The sequence below is a fragment of the Salmo salar genome, chromosome ssa07 (assembly GCF_905237065.1).
Source record: "Salmo salar chromosome ssa07, Ssal_v3.1, whole genome shotgun sequence".
Classification (NCBI taxonomy): domain Eukaryota; kingdom Metazoa; phylum Chordata; class Actinopteri; order Salmoniformes; family Salmonidae; genus Salmo; species Salmo salar.
Window position 1 is genome coordinate 55,485,195 of NC_059448.1, and position 15,789 is coordinate 55,500,983.

Genomic DNA, 15,789 nt, shown 5'->3' on the forward strand with positions numbered 1-15,789 from the left:
CCTAACAGGAAAAGCAATTCTACAAATACAGAATGAGAGATTATCATATACTTGTTTTATTGAGTCTTTAGAAGTAGCAACACCAAATGACAAAGAATGCAGCCCAACACACAGTTCTCCTAAACATCACAATGCCATTTCACTGTTCAGCAGTCCTCTAGGCCCATTTCTGCTACACTTGACGCCTGTAGCGGCACACGACAACAATGTTCATTTAATCATGAACTAAAACTTTCAATGCCTTTTCTCAAAGCCTGCAGGTATATAGCTTTATACCTTCTTAATCATTTATAATAAAGACTATAAAAAAAGCTCAACAGTATGCATGTTATTTTTTATAAGTATACATTTTCAACAGACTAAGTCAGCATCATTATGAAACATTACTAGTCTTCCAATGCATTAACTGCATCATAAGCCATTATACTTGCAGGCTTCATAATATTAACATCGACAGGTGTTGGTTGAAAGCAGTACAAGTTGTTCTGAGGATTAGGACAAGAGGAGGAATCTGTGGCGTTGGGATAAACCAGGTGAACCACATTCTGTGCACGTCTTACAAACAGTTGGTAAACAATATTGAAGAATGGGCCTAGGTAACACTCAGATGCATTGGGTGTCACATATAGGGATTTACTGTATACTGTCTCCTCTACTGCGGACAGAGGCATTCAATATTCATTTCATCAAAACTATGAGGAAGATTCATCTCTGTGAGGAATTGGGGATATTCTATTAATATCCCAAATACATCTTTAGACAAACCCATGTTCCGTCACGCCAGTGATCTGCATACCTCGTTTGAATGCAGCAATAGTAAATATTGTCCAAGCTTTTCCAAGGTTAGCCCTTGTTCTTTTTCTTCTTGTCATAGGCGGGTGTGGTCTGTGGGACAGGGTTTACAGCGGGGGCTCCTAGCTTCTTGGTCTTGGCTTTCCTTACCTTAGCCTTGATGGCCTCAATGTCGATTTTGGCTTCTGAGGGAGCTAGAAAAAAACATGGTAAAAGAAAAATAACATATTAAACAGCTAGGTGTGACTGTGTGGGAGTATGTAGTCAGGCAATGCTTCATTTAACTAGGTGAGTCAGTTAATGTTAATAATTACATTTGTAAAGTGCTTTTCATTATAGAAGAATAATTTCAAAGTGCATAAAACCATTTTATTATAAATGAGAATAGAATGTTTCTAAACACCTCTACATTCATATGGAGTATAATATTTGTGTGCCTAACTTTTTCACTCATTATTATTCACGATTCATTCAGGGTTATCCGTAATCACGGTAGCATCCACATTATCCATATCATGAAAGCAACAACCAAAGTCTAGGAGGAAGGATAGGCCAGCTGATCTAGATGAGTCTTGAGGCCTGCTTTAAAAAGCCCCAAGAATGTCAGGAAGAGAGTTTCAAAAGATCTGTGAGCGGGAGGAAAAGGCCTGGTTGCCTGACTGGTGTGGGGCATGAAGCAGTCTGGCATGGCTTGAAGGAAGTGAGTGGAAAGGTTAGGTGGAGAGAGGGTAGTTAAAAACCTAATTATTCAAATGATTCATTTTACCTTTGTTGGTCTTCTTCATAACAGGTTTCTCCTTAGGAGGAATAAAGGCCCTGTTTCGCTCCTCTTGCCTCTTAGTCAACACCTCGGCTTGTTTCACCTTGGAAACACAGACACAATCAGACATAGGACAAATGGATTTGGCACAGTAAATCCTATTATGTCTTTTGAAGGTCATTAGTTTCTCATGCAATGCTATACAAATAGTAACTGGTGCATAGCTATCAAGTCAAGTGATGGTTGCGACACCTAAGGACAAAGCTGTGTCAAGTAACATCCACGTTTACCACACCCCAGGGTGAAGAGGTGTCAAGTAACATCCATGGTTACCACACCCCAGGGTGAAGAGGTGTCAAGTAACATCCACAGTTACCACACCCCAGGGTGAAGAGGTGTCAAGTAACATCCATGGTTACCACACCCCAGGGTGAAGAGGTGTCAAGTGATATCCATGGTTACCACACCCCAGGGTGAAGAGGTGTCAAGTGATATCCATGGTTACCACACCCCAGGGTGAAGAGGTGTCAAGTGATATCCATGGTTACCACACCCCAGGGTGAAGAGGTGTCAAGTGATATCCATGGTTACCACACCCCAGGGTGAAGAGGTGTCAAGTGATATCCATGGTTACCACACCCCAGGGTGAAGAGGTGTCAAGTGATATCCATGGTTACCACACCCCAGGGTGAAGAGGTGTCAAGTGATATCCATGGTTACCACACCCCAGGGTGAAGAGGTGTCAAGTGATATCCATGGTTACCACACCCCAGGGTGAAGAGGTGTCAAGTGATATCCATGGTTACCACACCCCAGGGTGAAGCGGTGTCAAGTGATATCCATGGTTACCACACCCCAGGGTGAAGCGGTGTCAAGTGATATCCATGGTTACCACACCCCAGGGTGAAGAGGTGTCAAGTGATATCCATGGTTACCACACCCCAGGGTGAAGAGGTGTCAAGTGATATCCATGGTTACCTTTATCTCTTCCATCTTCTTCCTCTTCTTAACGCTCTCTCGAAGGAAGAACTCTCCCGTTGCCAGTTCCTTGTCAATCTAGACAACCAGGAAACACAACAAAACAGTGAATAAAAAATAAATAATGTATTTTACCTTTATTTAACTAGGCAAGTCAGTTAAGAACAAATTCTTATTTTCAATGACGGCCTAGGAACAGTGGGTTAACTGCCTTGTTCAGGGGCAGAACGACAGATTTGTACCTTGTCAGTTCGGGGATTTGAACTTGCAACCTTTCGGTTACTAGTCCAACGCACTAACCACTAGGCTACGCTGCCGCCCCTTCCTGAACAAGCCTAGTGATAGGTTTAGTGATGGATGGGTTATATCAAGTAGTGATAGACCAAGTCATCTGTTGATGTTAGGCTCTATGGCTGTTGTATGTTATAGTACAAGGATGAGTAAAAAAGAAGATTGGGAACTTTAAGCAATTTGCGGGCTGGAAAAAGGGCAGTTCTAAAATATATTCATAAGACGTTCAAGAGTGGCCTGGAGTAATAATTTCCAGGCCACTCTTGAACTTCTAAAACTAAATAGAAATTACGTAGAAATTATAATGGACTTATATTTATTGTTTTATAAGTCCCCCCTTTCCAGCAAATTGCTTTGACTCACAAATCGGTTTGAAAAAAAATCTATGCCCTCCGCTCAATTTTGTAATCCCAATGTGGGCCTGGAGCCAAAATTATTACACACCCGTTACAGTATGTGGAAGAGGACTTGTCAATATCCTGTGTTGTTATCTTGAAACTGAACTTTAAAAATATATATATTTTTTTTATTATACTGTGCTTGCACTTTGTATGCTACGTTTGATGTGCCATCTACGTGAAGATTTGTATACTGGGCTGGCATGTTGTATGACACAGGAACCGATAGAAATAAATACATTATGCCTGCGTGATGGTTCTGACCCACTAACCTGGCTCTCAGGCAGCTGCAGGGGCAGGTGGTTCTGACCCACTAACCTGGCTCTCAGGCTGCTGCGGGGTCAGGAAGTTCTGACCCACTAACCTTGCTCTCAGGCTGCTGCGGAGGCAGGCGGTTCTGATCAACTAACCTGGCTCTCAGGCAGCTGCGGGGGGAGGCGGTTCTGACCCACTAACCTGGTTCTCAGGCTGCTGCGGGGTCAGGAAGTTCTGACCCACTAACCTGGCTCTCAGGCTGCTGCGGGGGGAGGCGGTTCTGACCCACTAACCTGGCTCTCAGGCTGCTGCGGGGGAGGCGGTTCTGACCCACTAACCTGGCTCTCAGGCTGCTGCGGGGGGAGGCGGTTCTGACCCACTAACCTGGCTCTCAGGCTGCTGCGGGGGGAGGCGGTTCTGACCCACTAACCTGACTCTCAGGCTGCTGCGGGGGGCGGTTCTGACCCACTAACCTGGCTCTCAGGCTGCTGCGGGGGGAGGCGGTTCTGACCCACTAACCTGACTCTCAGGCTGCTGCGGGGGGAGGCGGTTCTGACCCACTAACCTGGCTCTCAGGCTGCTGCGGGGGGAGGCGGTTCTGACCCACTAACCTGGCTCTCAGGCTGCTGCGGGGCGAGGTGGTTCTGACCCACTAACCTGGCTCTCAGGCTGCTGCGGGGGGAAAGGTGTGTACTCCTTCTTTGTCGTCTTTTTCTTAGGCTCCTTGCGCTTGGTCAGGTTCTTGTGTCGGAAGTTGGGCAGGAATCGCTCCCAGCTCTGCAGCCGCAGCTCGGGGTCCTTGGACAGCTCGCGCTTGATCATGAGCGTCTGCGGTCGACCCCAATCGAACAGTCGCCAGAGTAAAAAGGGAGAAACGTGTTGGAAGAGTTAACTTGGATTATTGAAACTGAGGGCGGTTGAAGTCAGACTACATGCTGGTAACTACATGACAAAGCTCCAGAAAGGATGCAGTAGTTCAAGCCAGTTGCTTCATTAAAAGGGCAATCAGCAATTGCTACATCCATTTTTGTACATTTAAACAGGATGAAGGAAAAAGGAAACCGCACACTGTTCTTTATTTGCATCACTGATATTAAATAAGCTTACGTATCGGCCTCACGGCCTTCGTCAGAGCTTTTGTGAATTTTCTGAAAACAGCACCTCTATGTTGACCTAGCCCCACCCACATCCGTTCCACACATGGAAAGGGGTTGGAGGCAAAGGAAAAATAAATAAGTGCTACCAAACATAACAATATGCATTTCACAAACACTACAAACGTGTATAAATAAGACGCATAAACACGTCCATAAAACCACAATGAGGACATAGCAAGTTTTCATTAATCATTGGGTACATCATACGAAAAACATCAGAGTAATCTTAAATAGGCACATAATTAATATTCAAATTCACAACATAACATACATAGGCATTTCATCATTAAGTCCTTTAGGAAATAATGTCTGGAGGGTGAAAATCCCAAAACATTCTCTTCTCTCAGAGTATTATTAATATCACCTCCCCTGTCTGATATCTTGACTTTCTCTATACCACAAAATCTAAAAGGTAGAAATGTCATGTTTTAGGTCATTAAAATGTACTGCGACTGGATAATCCCTGTCGTTTCTCCTGATTTAATTTTTATGTTCACTAATTCTCTGTTTGAGAGAGCGGGAGGTTTTACCGACATAGCAAAGCCCACATTGACATTTAATAATGTAGATAACATGGGTGGTGGAGCACGTAATGATATCATTTATTTGAAACCGTTTTCCTGTGTGTGGGTGGCAGAAATATTCACACTTCATATTGTTGCACTGTGCGCATCCTCTGCATTTATAGCTACCATTTGGTAGAGGGCGTAAAAGAGCCTGGCTGATTTTCTTTTGTGGCTGGCAAAAGTTCACAAAAGCTCTGACGAAGGCCGTGAGGCCGATACGTTAGCTTATTAAATATCAGTGATACTATCAAGAGCAGTGTGCGGTTTCCTTTTTCCTTCATCCTGTTTCAACTGTTGCCATGCACCTGCAATACGATTGCTCAGATGTGCGAGTGCCTTTTGAATTATGTACGTTTAAATAAAAAAATGTATACATACACACATATATATATACATATATATATACATATATACATATATATATATATACACACACACACACAGATTCGTGAAGAGTATAATTCATCAGAACCCAAAATATAAGCTTGTTTTATTACATTGTTTACGAACAATGTCATTGTAAACAAACACGGTGTAGCCTCCAAAAAAAATCTTTAAACTATCATTTTGATATCTTGGATCATCAGTCCTTGCATCCATAGCCGTCTATGAATTTGAGTGGTTACATTTCTCAAAGGCCCATCCCTCAGCCTTTTACCAAAAGAGAGGCGTGGGATCTGTTTTGTTATTGTTTCAACTATGAGTTGCCCCTTTAAATCCCTTGAGCCACAGCATTAAAGGAGCAACACCTCACATTTTAGATTTCTTTGACTGCTTAGAAACGCCTAAAATAGCTAAAGTACAGCTTCCTTCCTGACAATATAAAAAAGAAGGACAACTAACAAGTTTTGCATTGCTAAGATTTTGGCTATTGTTGACAACCTCATGTACGAGAGCCAATCAGAATAAAGGAATTTGTAAACACAACTGGCCAAACACGATAAAAAAACTTGAAAATAAAGTTATGACGGATAGAATAAGTCGGTCTGGAGCATGTTGTTCTCAGCTGTCAAGGAACTTCAAACTTCCCCTTTTGGTAACATGGTAAGTTCAAGTCCTCCATTCTAAAGGACTCCAGTTTGTTTTGGTGACTTCCTCTGTGGCGTCAACAAAAACCCCACATCCTCTTACATAGAACAGTGTTGGTTACTTTAAGTTTACCATGAACCATGACAAAGTACCACAGAGACCACCTCTCATTGGATGTGGAGGAGAAAGCTATCAATTACCTTGATGTTGTAGATGGGGTGGATGTTCTTCATGGTATCCAACACCACTTTCCGTACCTACATATGGAAAAAAATATTTGACCAGATAATAATTGAGTCCCTCAGAGAGAGAGCACAGAAAAAATACAATTGTTGCTCACTCCAGGGAAGTTTTTTAATGTACTTTTTTGCCCCATTTTCTCCCCAATTTCGTGATATCCAATTGGTAGTTAGTCTTGTCCCATCGCCGCAACTCCCCTATGGACTCGGGAGAGGCGAAGGTCAAGAGCCATGCGTCCTCCAAAACACGACCCTGCCAAGCCGCACTGCTTCTTGACACACTGCTCGCTTAATCCCGGAAGCCAGCCGCACCAATGTGTCAGAGGAAACACAGTACAGCTGGTGACCGAAGTCAGCTTGCAGGCGCCCGGCCCGCCACAAGGAGTTGTAGAGCGCGATGGGAAAACGAAATCCTGGCCGTCCAAACCCTCCCCTAACCCGGATGACGCTGGGCCAATTGAGCGCTGCCCGGTCACGGCTGGCTGTGACACAGCCTGGGATCGAACCCAGGTCTGTAGACCGCTGTGCCACTCGGGAGGCCCAGCTCCAGGTAAGTTGACTGAGAACACATTCTCATTTACAGCAACAACCAACGGAATAGTAACAGGGGAGAGAAATGAGTCAATTGTAAACTGGGGATGATTAGGGGGCCATGATGGTATGAGGGCCAGATTGGGAATTTAGCCAGGACACCAGGGTTAACACCCCTACTCTTACGATAACTGCCATGGGATCTTTAGTGACCACAGAGAGTCAGGACACCCGTTTTATGTCACAAACCAAAAGACTGCACCCTACACAGGGAAATGTCCCCAATCACTGCCCTGGGGCATTGGGATAATAAAAATGTAAGCCAGAGAAAAGAGTGCCTCCTACTGGCCTTCCAACACCACTTCCAGCAGAATCTGGTCTCCCATCCAGGGACAGACCAGGACAAACCCTGCTTAGCTTCCGAGGCAATAGTATGCATCCGAAAGGGATTTATTACCATCAATTGCAACATTTGTACGGCCTAATCTCCCTATGGAGAGGTAGGCCTAAGTCAATTCAATAAATGATTTGTTTCCATTGCAGAAATGGGCACCTGATGAATTCAACAGGCTTATTTCAGTGGATCCAGTGCGTGGTTAAGGGAGAGAGCAGGGTAGTGTTCAGTAAGGAGAAAGCATTTAGAAACGGAATGAAATGGAGAGGTACTACCTAAAAACGTATTTTTGCCTTACAAAATGTTTTGCTATGGTGTACCCTACTGAACATGGCCCTGATTGAGGAAATCAGTTCTCACCTCTTTGAGGCCATTGAAGGGTCCCAGGGCTGACACAGTGTTCCCCTGCACCATGACGTAGCAATTGGTGAGCAGCTCCAACGCCTGAGGGGGAAACAGGTTAGACAAATGCCTGTAAGAGGGAGGTTGAATGTGTTCCATAGAGAGCAATCTCCATCCACTCACACTCCATGACTGCCGCTAATGCCACCAGTACTACTACTACTGCTGACAGTGCTGCTACGGCTACGACTGCTGACAGTGCTGCTGCTGCTACGACTGCTGACAGTGCTGCTGCTGCTACGACTGCTGACAGTGCTGCTACTGCTATGACTGCTGACAGTGCTGCTGCTGCTACGACTGCTGACAGTGCTGCTGCTGCTACGACTGCTGACAGTGCTGCTGCTGACAGTGCTGCTGCTGACAGTGCTGCTGCTGACAGTGCTGCTGCTGACAGTGCTGCTGCTGACAGTGCTGCTGCTGCTGCTACGACTGCTGACAGTGCTGCTGCGACTGCTGACAGTGCTGCTGCTACGACTGCTGACAGTGCTGCTGCTGCTGCGACTGCTGACAGTGCTGCTGCTGCTGCGACTGCTGACAGTGCTGCTGCGACTGCTGACAGTGCTGCTGCTGCTGCTGCGACTGCTGACAGTGCTGCTCTTGCTGCGACTGCTGACAGTGCTGCTCTTGCTGCGACTGCTGACAGTGCTGCTGCGACTGCTGACAGTGCTGCTGCGACTGCTGACAGTGCTGCTGCTGCTGCGACTGCTGACAGTGCTGCTGCTGCTGCGACTGCTGACAGTGCTGCTGCTGCTGCGACTGCTGACAGTGCTGCTGCTGCTACGACTGCTGACAGTGCTGCTGCTGCTACGACTGCTGACAGTGCTGCTGCTGCTACGACTGCTGACAGTGCTGCTGCTGCTACGACTGCTGACAGTGCTGCTGCTGACAGTGCAGCTGCTGCTACGACTGCTGACAGTACTGCTGCTGCTGCGACTGCTGACAGTACTGCTGCTGCTGCGACTGCTGACAGTGCTGCTGCTGCTGCGACTGCTGACAGTGCTGCTGCTGCTGCGACTGCTGACAGTGCTGCTGCTGCTACGACTGCTGACAGTGCTGCTGCTGCTACGACTGCTGACAGTGCTGCTGCTGCTACGACTGCTGACAGTGCTGCTGCTGCTACGACTGCTGACAGTGCTGCTGCTGCTACGACTGCTGACAGTACTGCTGCTGACAGTGCAGCTGCTGCTACGACTGCTGACAGTGCAGCTGCTGCTACGACTGCTGACAGTACTGCTGCTGCTACGACTGCTGACAGTGCTGCTGCTGCTGCGACTGCTGACAGTGCTGCTGCTGCTGCGACTGCTGACAGTGCTGCTGCGACTGCTGACAGTGCTGCTGCTGCTGCTACGACTGCTGACAGTGCTGCTGCTGCTGCCGACTGCTGACAGTGCAGCTGCTGCTACGACTGCTGACAGTACTGCTGCTGCTACGACTGCTGACAGTGCTGCTGCTGCTGCGACTGCTGACAGTGCTGCTGCTGCTGCGACTGCTGACAGTGCTGCTGCTGCTACGACTGCTGACAGTGCTGCTGCTGCTGCGACTGCTGACAGTGCTGCTGCTGCTGCGACTGCTGACAGTGCTGCTGCTGCTACGACTGCTGACAGTGCTGCTGCTGCTGCGACTGCTGACAGTGCTGCTGCTGCTACGACTGCTGACAGTACTGCTGCTGCTACGACTGCTGACAGTACTGCTGCTGCTACGACTGCTGACAGTACTGCTGCTGCTACGACTGGTGACAGTACTGCTGCTGCTACGACTGCTGACAGTACTGCTGCTGCTACGACTGCTGACAGTGCTGCTGCTGCTACGACTGCTGACAGTGTTGCTGCTACTACTGACAGTGCTGCTGCGACGACCGCCGACAGTGTTGCTGCTACTACTGACAGTGCTGCTGCGACGACCGCTGACAGTACTGCTACTACTACTACTACACACTTGAACTGACCACCTGCACTGCCTCTCCGCACCTTAGCACACAGACATACTTGCTGATAGCAGACTTACTTACTACTGCACAATTGAAGCACTTGCCTTTCAATCCCCCTTTCTGATACATGTGTAAATATTTGACTATAAATTGTGCCTTCCTGTATTATACTTACGCTAAAATGTTTATTCTATTCTACTGAGCCATTTACATTGTTTGTATTCTGATCTTTTATTATTGTTGTTGTTGGAATCTGCAAGCAAGTAAGCATTTCATTGGACGCTGTATACCATGTGTATCCTGTGCTGTATACCATGTGCTGTATACCATGTGTATCCTGTGCTGTATACCATGTGCTGTATACCATGTGTATCCTGTGCTGTATACCATGTGTATCCTGTACAGAAGACTAACAAAACTTTAAACTTCTTACTGCACAATGCAAAATCATTTCATACTCTCCATATCCCCGTACAAGAGTAAATATACTTACTTTGAATAAGTGCTTTTACTTTTATATTTTTTTAGCAAATTTTCTCCAGCTATATACTGTTGTCATTTTTTCTCCTACTTATTTTAATTCAATATTTTGTTGTAGCACTGTTGAGAGGAGATCTTGCAAGTAAATGTATACACCCTGTGCATATGACAAATAAACTGATTTGATTAGCTGACTGATTCTGAAACGTTGGGAGGTGTTAATAACACTATGCTGCCACCTAGTGATGCTAACATCTAAACACAAAACTACCATGTATCCATTTGAACGCTCTCCCTGGCTGCATGGTTGAACAAGACGCACCTTGAGTGTAGACCCTTTAGGTCCGATGAGTCTCTGCCTCCTCTTCACAAACCGTTCTCTGGTTCTGACCAGCGTGCCAATTTTGATGATGTCACACGCCATGTCATCCTCCAAAATACGCACGGCCTAAAGGTGGAAGACAGAAGAAAACATCAACCAAATGAAGATACTTGTACTGGTTTCTTTCTTTGTGGTAAGTATAGAGTTGACTATTCTTCCACACTATCAGGATTATTGTTGGAAGTTCAACTATGAATTGATGAACAAGAGAGCATGTCTACCTGCTCAAATGGCACACTTCTGGCCAACAGCTTGATGAGGTCCCGTGCCCTTACAACGGCATATGGGTCAAAGGTCTTTTTGGTGGTGCAAACCGTGATGCTGCCCTCGATCAAATCCAGGGTGGCCTTGATGTGCTGTTGATGAGGAAGAAAAGCATTGCATTAATGTTTTGGACAATTTAAAGGCCTGTGCCTGAATCTAGGAGAGGATCATTCATCCTCACATGGCTACATATTTGCATGTTCACAAACACCTATACATGGGCTGATAAGAATGGATCAACTCTTGTCAACATGTAACATTATTCTTAAACCTGGCACCCTTAATGGTGAAACTACCTCGTCACTTTGTGATCTTACAACAAAGTTACTGCAAACAACAAAAATGTCCCCGAGACATCATTGCACGGTCCAGTGGAGGCTGCTGAGGGGAGGACAGCTCATAATAATGGCTGGAACAGAGTGAATGGAATGGCATCAAACACATGGTTTCCATGTGCTTTGATACTATTCCAATCCAGCCATTACCACGAGCCCATTCTCCCCAATTAAGAAGCCACCAACCTCCTGTGTTGCACACGCTATAGAACAGCAGAATACGTTCTGCCATTTTTAATTTTTTACCACCGCTCGACACACCTCTCCTCTGTTTCATCCACAAAACAAAAACAATAACATAACTGCTGGTCCAGACAGTGGCACCACAGACAGAATAATGAGCCAGATATTTCACCAGATGTATAAATGTGAAGCATCCGGTCTAGGGCTGGGCGGTATACCATATTTCATGATATACCGGTATTGATGCAGGGACCGGTTTGGGTTTTTACTTTTACTTTCTATACCGAATGTTTGTTTTTTAAATGTGATACGCCATGTGTAATGTCAATTTTTATAATTTACTTCGCTACTTGAGTCATCTCTCTCCACTTTCTCGCCGTGCCACTTTCCACAGTGACCTAGCCACGCCCCATGTCACTCAAGGAGAGCATTTGATGTTCCTCAACCACAGACACTTGCTTTCAGTCTGCATGGTCAATGCAGCACATGCAACAATGTTGATGACAACAATGCTGTTTTCACTTTGCTTCTTAATATAAATCCACTAGCGTTCTATAATGACACTATTAGTTTGTGTTTCTTACATCAGCAAACAACTAGTTTGTCTTTTCTTAGCAAGTTGCCCTAAATCTTGTGAGACAGTAATTGTTAGCCACTAATGCTAATAGCTAGCTAATAAAGGTACTGAGTATTTTATTTTACCAGGAAAGTTGACTGAGAACACGTTCTCATTTACAGCAACAACCTGGGGAATAGTTACAGGGGAGAGGAGGGGGATGAATGAGCCAATTGTAAGCTGGGATGATTAGGTGACCATGATGGTATGAGGGAGAGCTTAGGAATTTAGCCAGGACACCGGGGTTAACACCCCTACACTTACGATAAGTGCCATTGGATCTTTAATGACCTCAGAGAGTCAGGACACCCGTTTTAACATCCCATCCAAAAGACAGAACCCTACACAGGGCAGTGTCCCAGGGCTATGGGGGCATTGGGATATTTTTCTTTGACCAGAGGAAAGTGCACCTCCTACTGGCCATCCAACACCACTTCCAGCAGCATCTGGTCTCCCATCCAGGGACTGACCAGGACCAACCCTGCTTAGCTTCAGAAGCAAGCCTGCAGTGGGACGCAGGGTGGTATGCCGTCGCATGAGCGAAAGTAGCTACCTAATACAGCCTGATAACACCAGTGATGGTGTAGACCTAAATCAGCATGTTGTCTGTGCAACAGTATCTTCTAAATCAAAGAGTTTTACTTAAGTAAAAATACTTTCAAGTACTACTTAAGTCGTTTTTTAGTATCTGTCCTTTATTTTTATTTTTGACAACTTTTACTTTACTACATTCCTAAACAAATTACTGTACTTTTTACTCCATACATTATCCCTGCCACCTAAAAGTACTCAATACATTTTGAATGCTTAACAGGACAGGAAAATGGTCTAATTCACACACTTGTCAAGAGAACATCCCTGGTCATCTACTGCCTCTGATCTGGAGGACTCACTAAACACAAATGCTTTGTTTGTAAATGAGTGTTGGAGTGTGCCCCTGGCTTTCCATTTTTAAAAAAATCTAAAGAAAATGGTGCCATCTGGTTTGCTTAATATAAGGAATTTGAAACTATTTATACTTTTACTTTTGATACTTAAGTACATTTTATCAATTACATTTCCTTTTGATACTTAAGTATATTTAAAACCAAATACTTTTAGACTTTCACTTAAGTAGTATTTTACTGGGTGACTTTCACTTTAACTTGAGTAATTTTCTATTAACGTATCTTTACTTTTACTCAAGTATGACAATTGTGTGTTTTTTCCACCACTGCAATTGAGTGGTAGGAAATGCAGAAATTATAAAAGTGCTGAAAATTGTTTTGGTTGACTTGAACAGTATAAACCAATCAGAATGGAGAAAGACTCATTGAAATCACTTATAATGTATGTGTTGCCACCCTAGGATCACTCACCACAAAGCAAATGTACAACTTTTATTAGTAAAAAACTAAAAACACCGTCACATACTGTCATACCGTCCATTATTTTTATTTAAATACCGTGATATAATATTTTGGCCATATTGCCCAGCCCTAGTTGCTACTCATTACCAAATATGGTGATGAGAGGAAGCCCACTGCCTGGGAGACGATGGAGCGAGATGGATTCTGGACTACATTCTGCTAATTTTCTACTATTCCTACATCATTTTTTTAACTTTTAAATTATATATAGCCATTGACTCTGGAATAGACCATATAACTGCCTCATGGGCTTAGTTCAACTGCCCATCAGAGCCCAAAATACGTTTTTTTTACTCCAATAAACAATGGAAACACTAGCCTCGAGACATTGTTAAAGCTATAACTTTTATCTCATGGATGGTTAAGTCCTTGCATTCATAGCTCTGTCTATGAATTTGAATGGCTACATTTCTCCAGCAAGGTCCCTCAGCTTTTAACCAATCCCATATCAGGGTGGCCGCTTTGTTATTATTTCAACTGCATATTTCCCCTTCAACTGGCTGAACTTACTGAATCGCCTAATGCTTTTTGCACCAGTGGCCAGCATTCTTTCAGGTATGCCTCTCTGTACTTGGGAAAGAGAGTGGCGAAACTGCTCTCCTCCAGTAGACCTTTGGGGTTGTCCTCTTTTGTGAATGCTGGCTCCTTCCATCCATCGGGAACAGTGAAGAGTTGGGATTCATCCACTGAAAATACAACAAGATTAGAAGCTAGGATAACACACCTAGCGTTATAGCTAGCTACCTAACTAGGTAGGTAAATTAGCCACATTGCATGCACGTTTTCCCATATAACAAACGTTCTTTCACTGAGAACAAATTGGTAGCCGTCTTCAAGCAGTGCTCATACTAGCACCATAAATAAGCATGAGGCCGGGCGCGAGCTACAAATCAAGGGGTATCAGGCTTCTGCTCAGATACATGTATCCAGAAACGTGGACCATTATTAAGAAATAATGACATTTGTTTCTGATACTAGACAATATCGTTGTAATACCTTGGTTTGTATTCTTTTTCGACTTCTTCCCCGACTGCGTTTCACTCACGCTTCCTTCGTTAGTGGAGGATGCCATTTTTGTTGTACCGGAAATACAGACCGGAACTGCGTAGTTTGGAACTAAGATGAGGGTTGCATTCAAAATTGGAGCGTTGCATTAAGTGCTAAGAGCGTTCTTTGAAACTATATTCCAATGTGTAAGAGTCTTTGCAACATTGTGCCACAACAACCTTTTCGATCCTTATATTTGCTATTATTTATCTATCCTTCATATTGATTTGTCGTTCCTATCACTACATTATTGGAGCGGCAGGTAGCCTAGAGCGTTGGGCCAGTAACCGAAAGGTTGCTGGATCGAATCCCCGAGCTGACAAGGTAAACATCTGTCTTCCTAGGCCTTCATTTTAAATAATTACTTGTTCTTAGCTGACTTGCCTAGTTAAATTACAACAATTTATAATAAACACCCTTATCACTACATTATATAAATAACAATTTATTTGTGTATTTCATGTGCAGGTGGCATGGTAATGTTGGGTTGCGTCAATTCAATCTGGTATCAGAACAGAATTTAACACTAGGCTACTGAATATATTTTCAGCTGTTTATTAATATAATTAGTCAAGCAGAATAAATGGTAAATGCAATCTTCGTATATACGGGTTCACTGTAACACCTCGCAGGGCAAACAGAGAACTGAGTGACACATCCTTTGCTTTTCATTAAATACTCTGACAGAGATAGTTCCCGCTCACTGCTGGCCTGTCAGAGGGAGGATGAGCGTGGTTTAAACTTACTCATCCTATCGTTGGCGTGCAGGCTGGTCCCAGCCTCTAGACGCATCTTTGTTGCCAAGCATAGTTGTCTTCTAGTTTATCTTCATGTGTGTACCCCAGAGTCAGACACCCAAGGACAGTGCCTGTTTTTATACTACAGTTAGGACAGTTTCTGCTTTTGTGCTACAGCTATCTTCCATTCTACCAGCCCCTCCCGTACACCTGTCCTTGAGCGGCCCCACAACCAGGCATTGTGTGTGTGTGTGTGTCACGAGTCTACTCAGCCTACACTCCTACTAGCCAGCAACCCTCCAGTTAGTCATGTCTATTATATTGTAGCGACCCGCACAGACAGTTGTGGGTTATGTGTTAGGCTATTAGTGGGTTGTGTCGTACTTACCAGTGTTCGCGGGGTCATGCCAATCAACCTGCTATCTGCCAATCACGGGAATGCCTGGAATGTTCTGATACCGGGCAGCCTGGTGGTTGGCGGAGTGGCGTGGAGGGGGGTTGGGCAGGGGGATGGAGCATTGGAAGTTAAGACCGGGTTTAGCCATTGTTCTCTCTCTTACGTCTGGGCTTCACAAGAGAAGGTCACGGTTGGTTTGTAGTGTACCTTTCATTTATTT

At 44.7% G+C, this 15,789-nt stretch overlaps 1 protein-coding gene across 1 annotated transcript; it reads right to left on the minus strand.

Moving 5' to 3' along the window:
* Positions 1-33: 33 nt before the first annotated feature.
* LOC106609767 (KRR1 small subunit processome component homolog) lies at positions 34-14,506 on the minus strand. The gene is made up of 10 exons (XM_014208777.2): positions 14,385-14,506; positions 13,899-14,074; positions 10,803-10,937; positions 10,522-10,647; positions 7,751-7,834; positions 6,427-6,483; positions 4,132-4,302; positions 2,531-2,608; positions 1,559-1,655; positions 34-986 (listed from the first exon to the last, which is right to left on the minus strand). The coding sequence occupies exons 1-10, from the start codon at positions 14,458-14,460 to the stop codon at positions 844-846; spliced, it is 1,143 nt and encodes a 380-aa protein (XP_014064252.1). The 5' UTR covers positions 14,461-14,506; the 3' UTR covers positions 34-843.
* Between the last annotated feature and the right edge of the window lie 1,283 nt (positions 14,507-15,789).

Coding starts and splice junctions, on each gene's coding strand:
- LOC106609767 (XM_014208777.2), bottom strand. CDS start 14,460: ATGGCATCCTCCACTAACGAAGGAAGCGTGAGTGAAACGCAGTCGGGG. Junction 4,303..6,426: donor ACCCCATCTACAACATCAAG/GTAATTGATAGC, acceptor GGTCGACCGCAG/ACGCTCATGATCAAGCGCGA. Junction 2,609..4,131: donor CGCAGCAGCCTGAGAGCCAG/GTTAGTGGGTCA, acceptor CTGGTTGTCTAG/ATTGACAAGGAACTGGCAAC.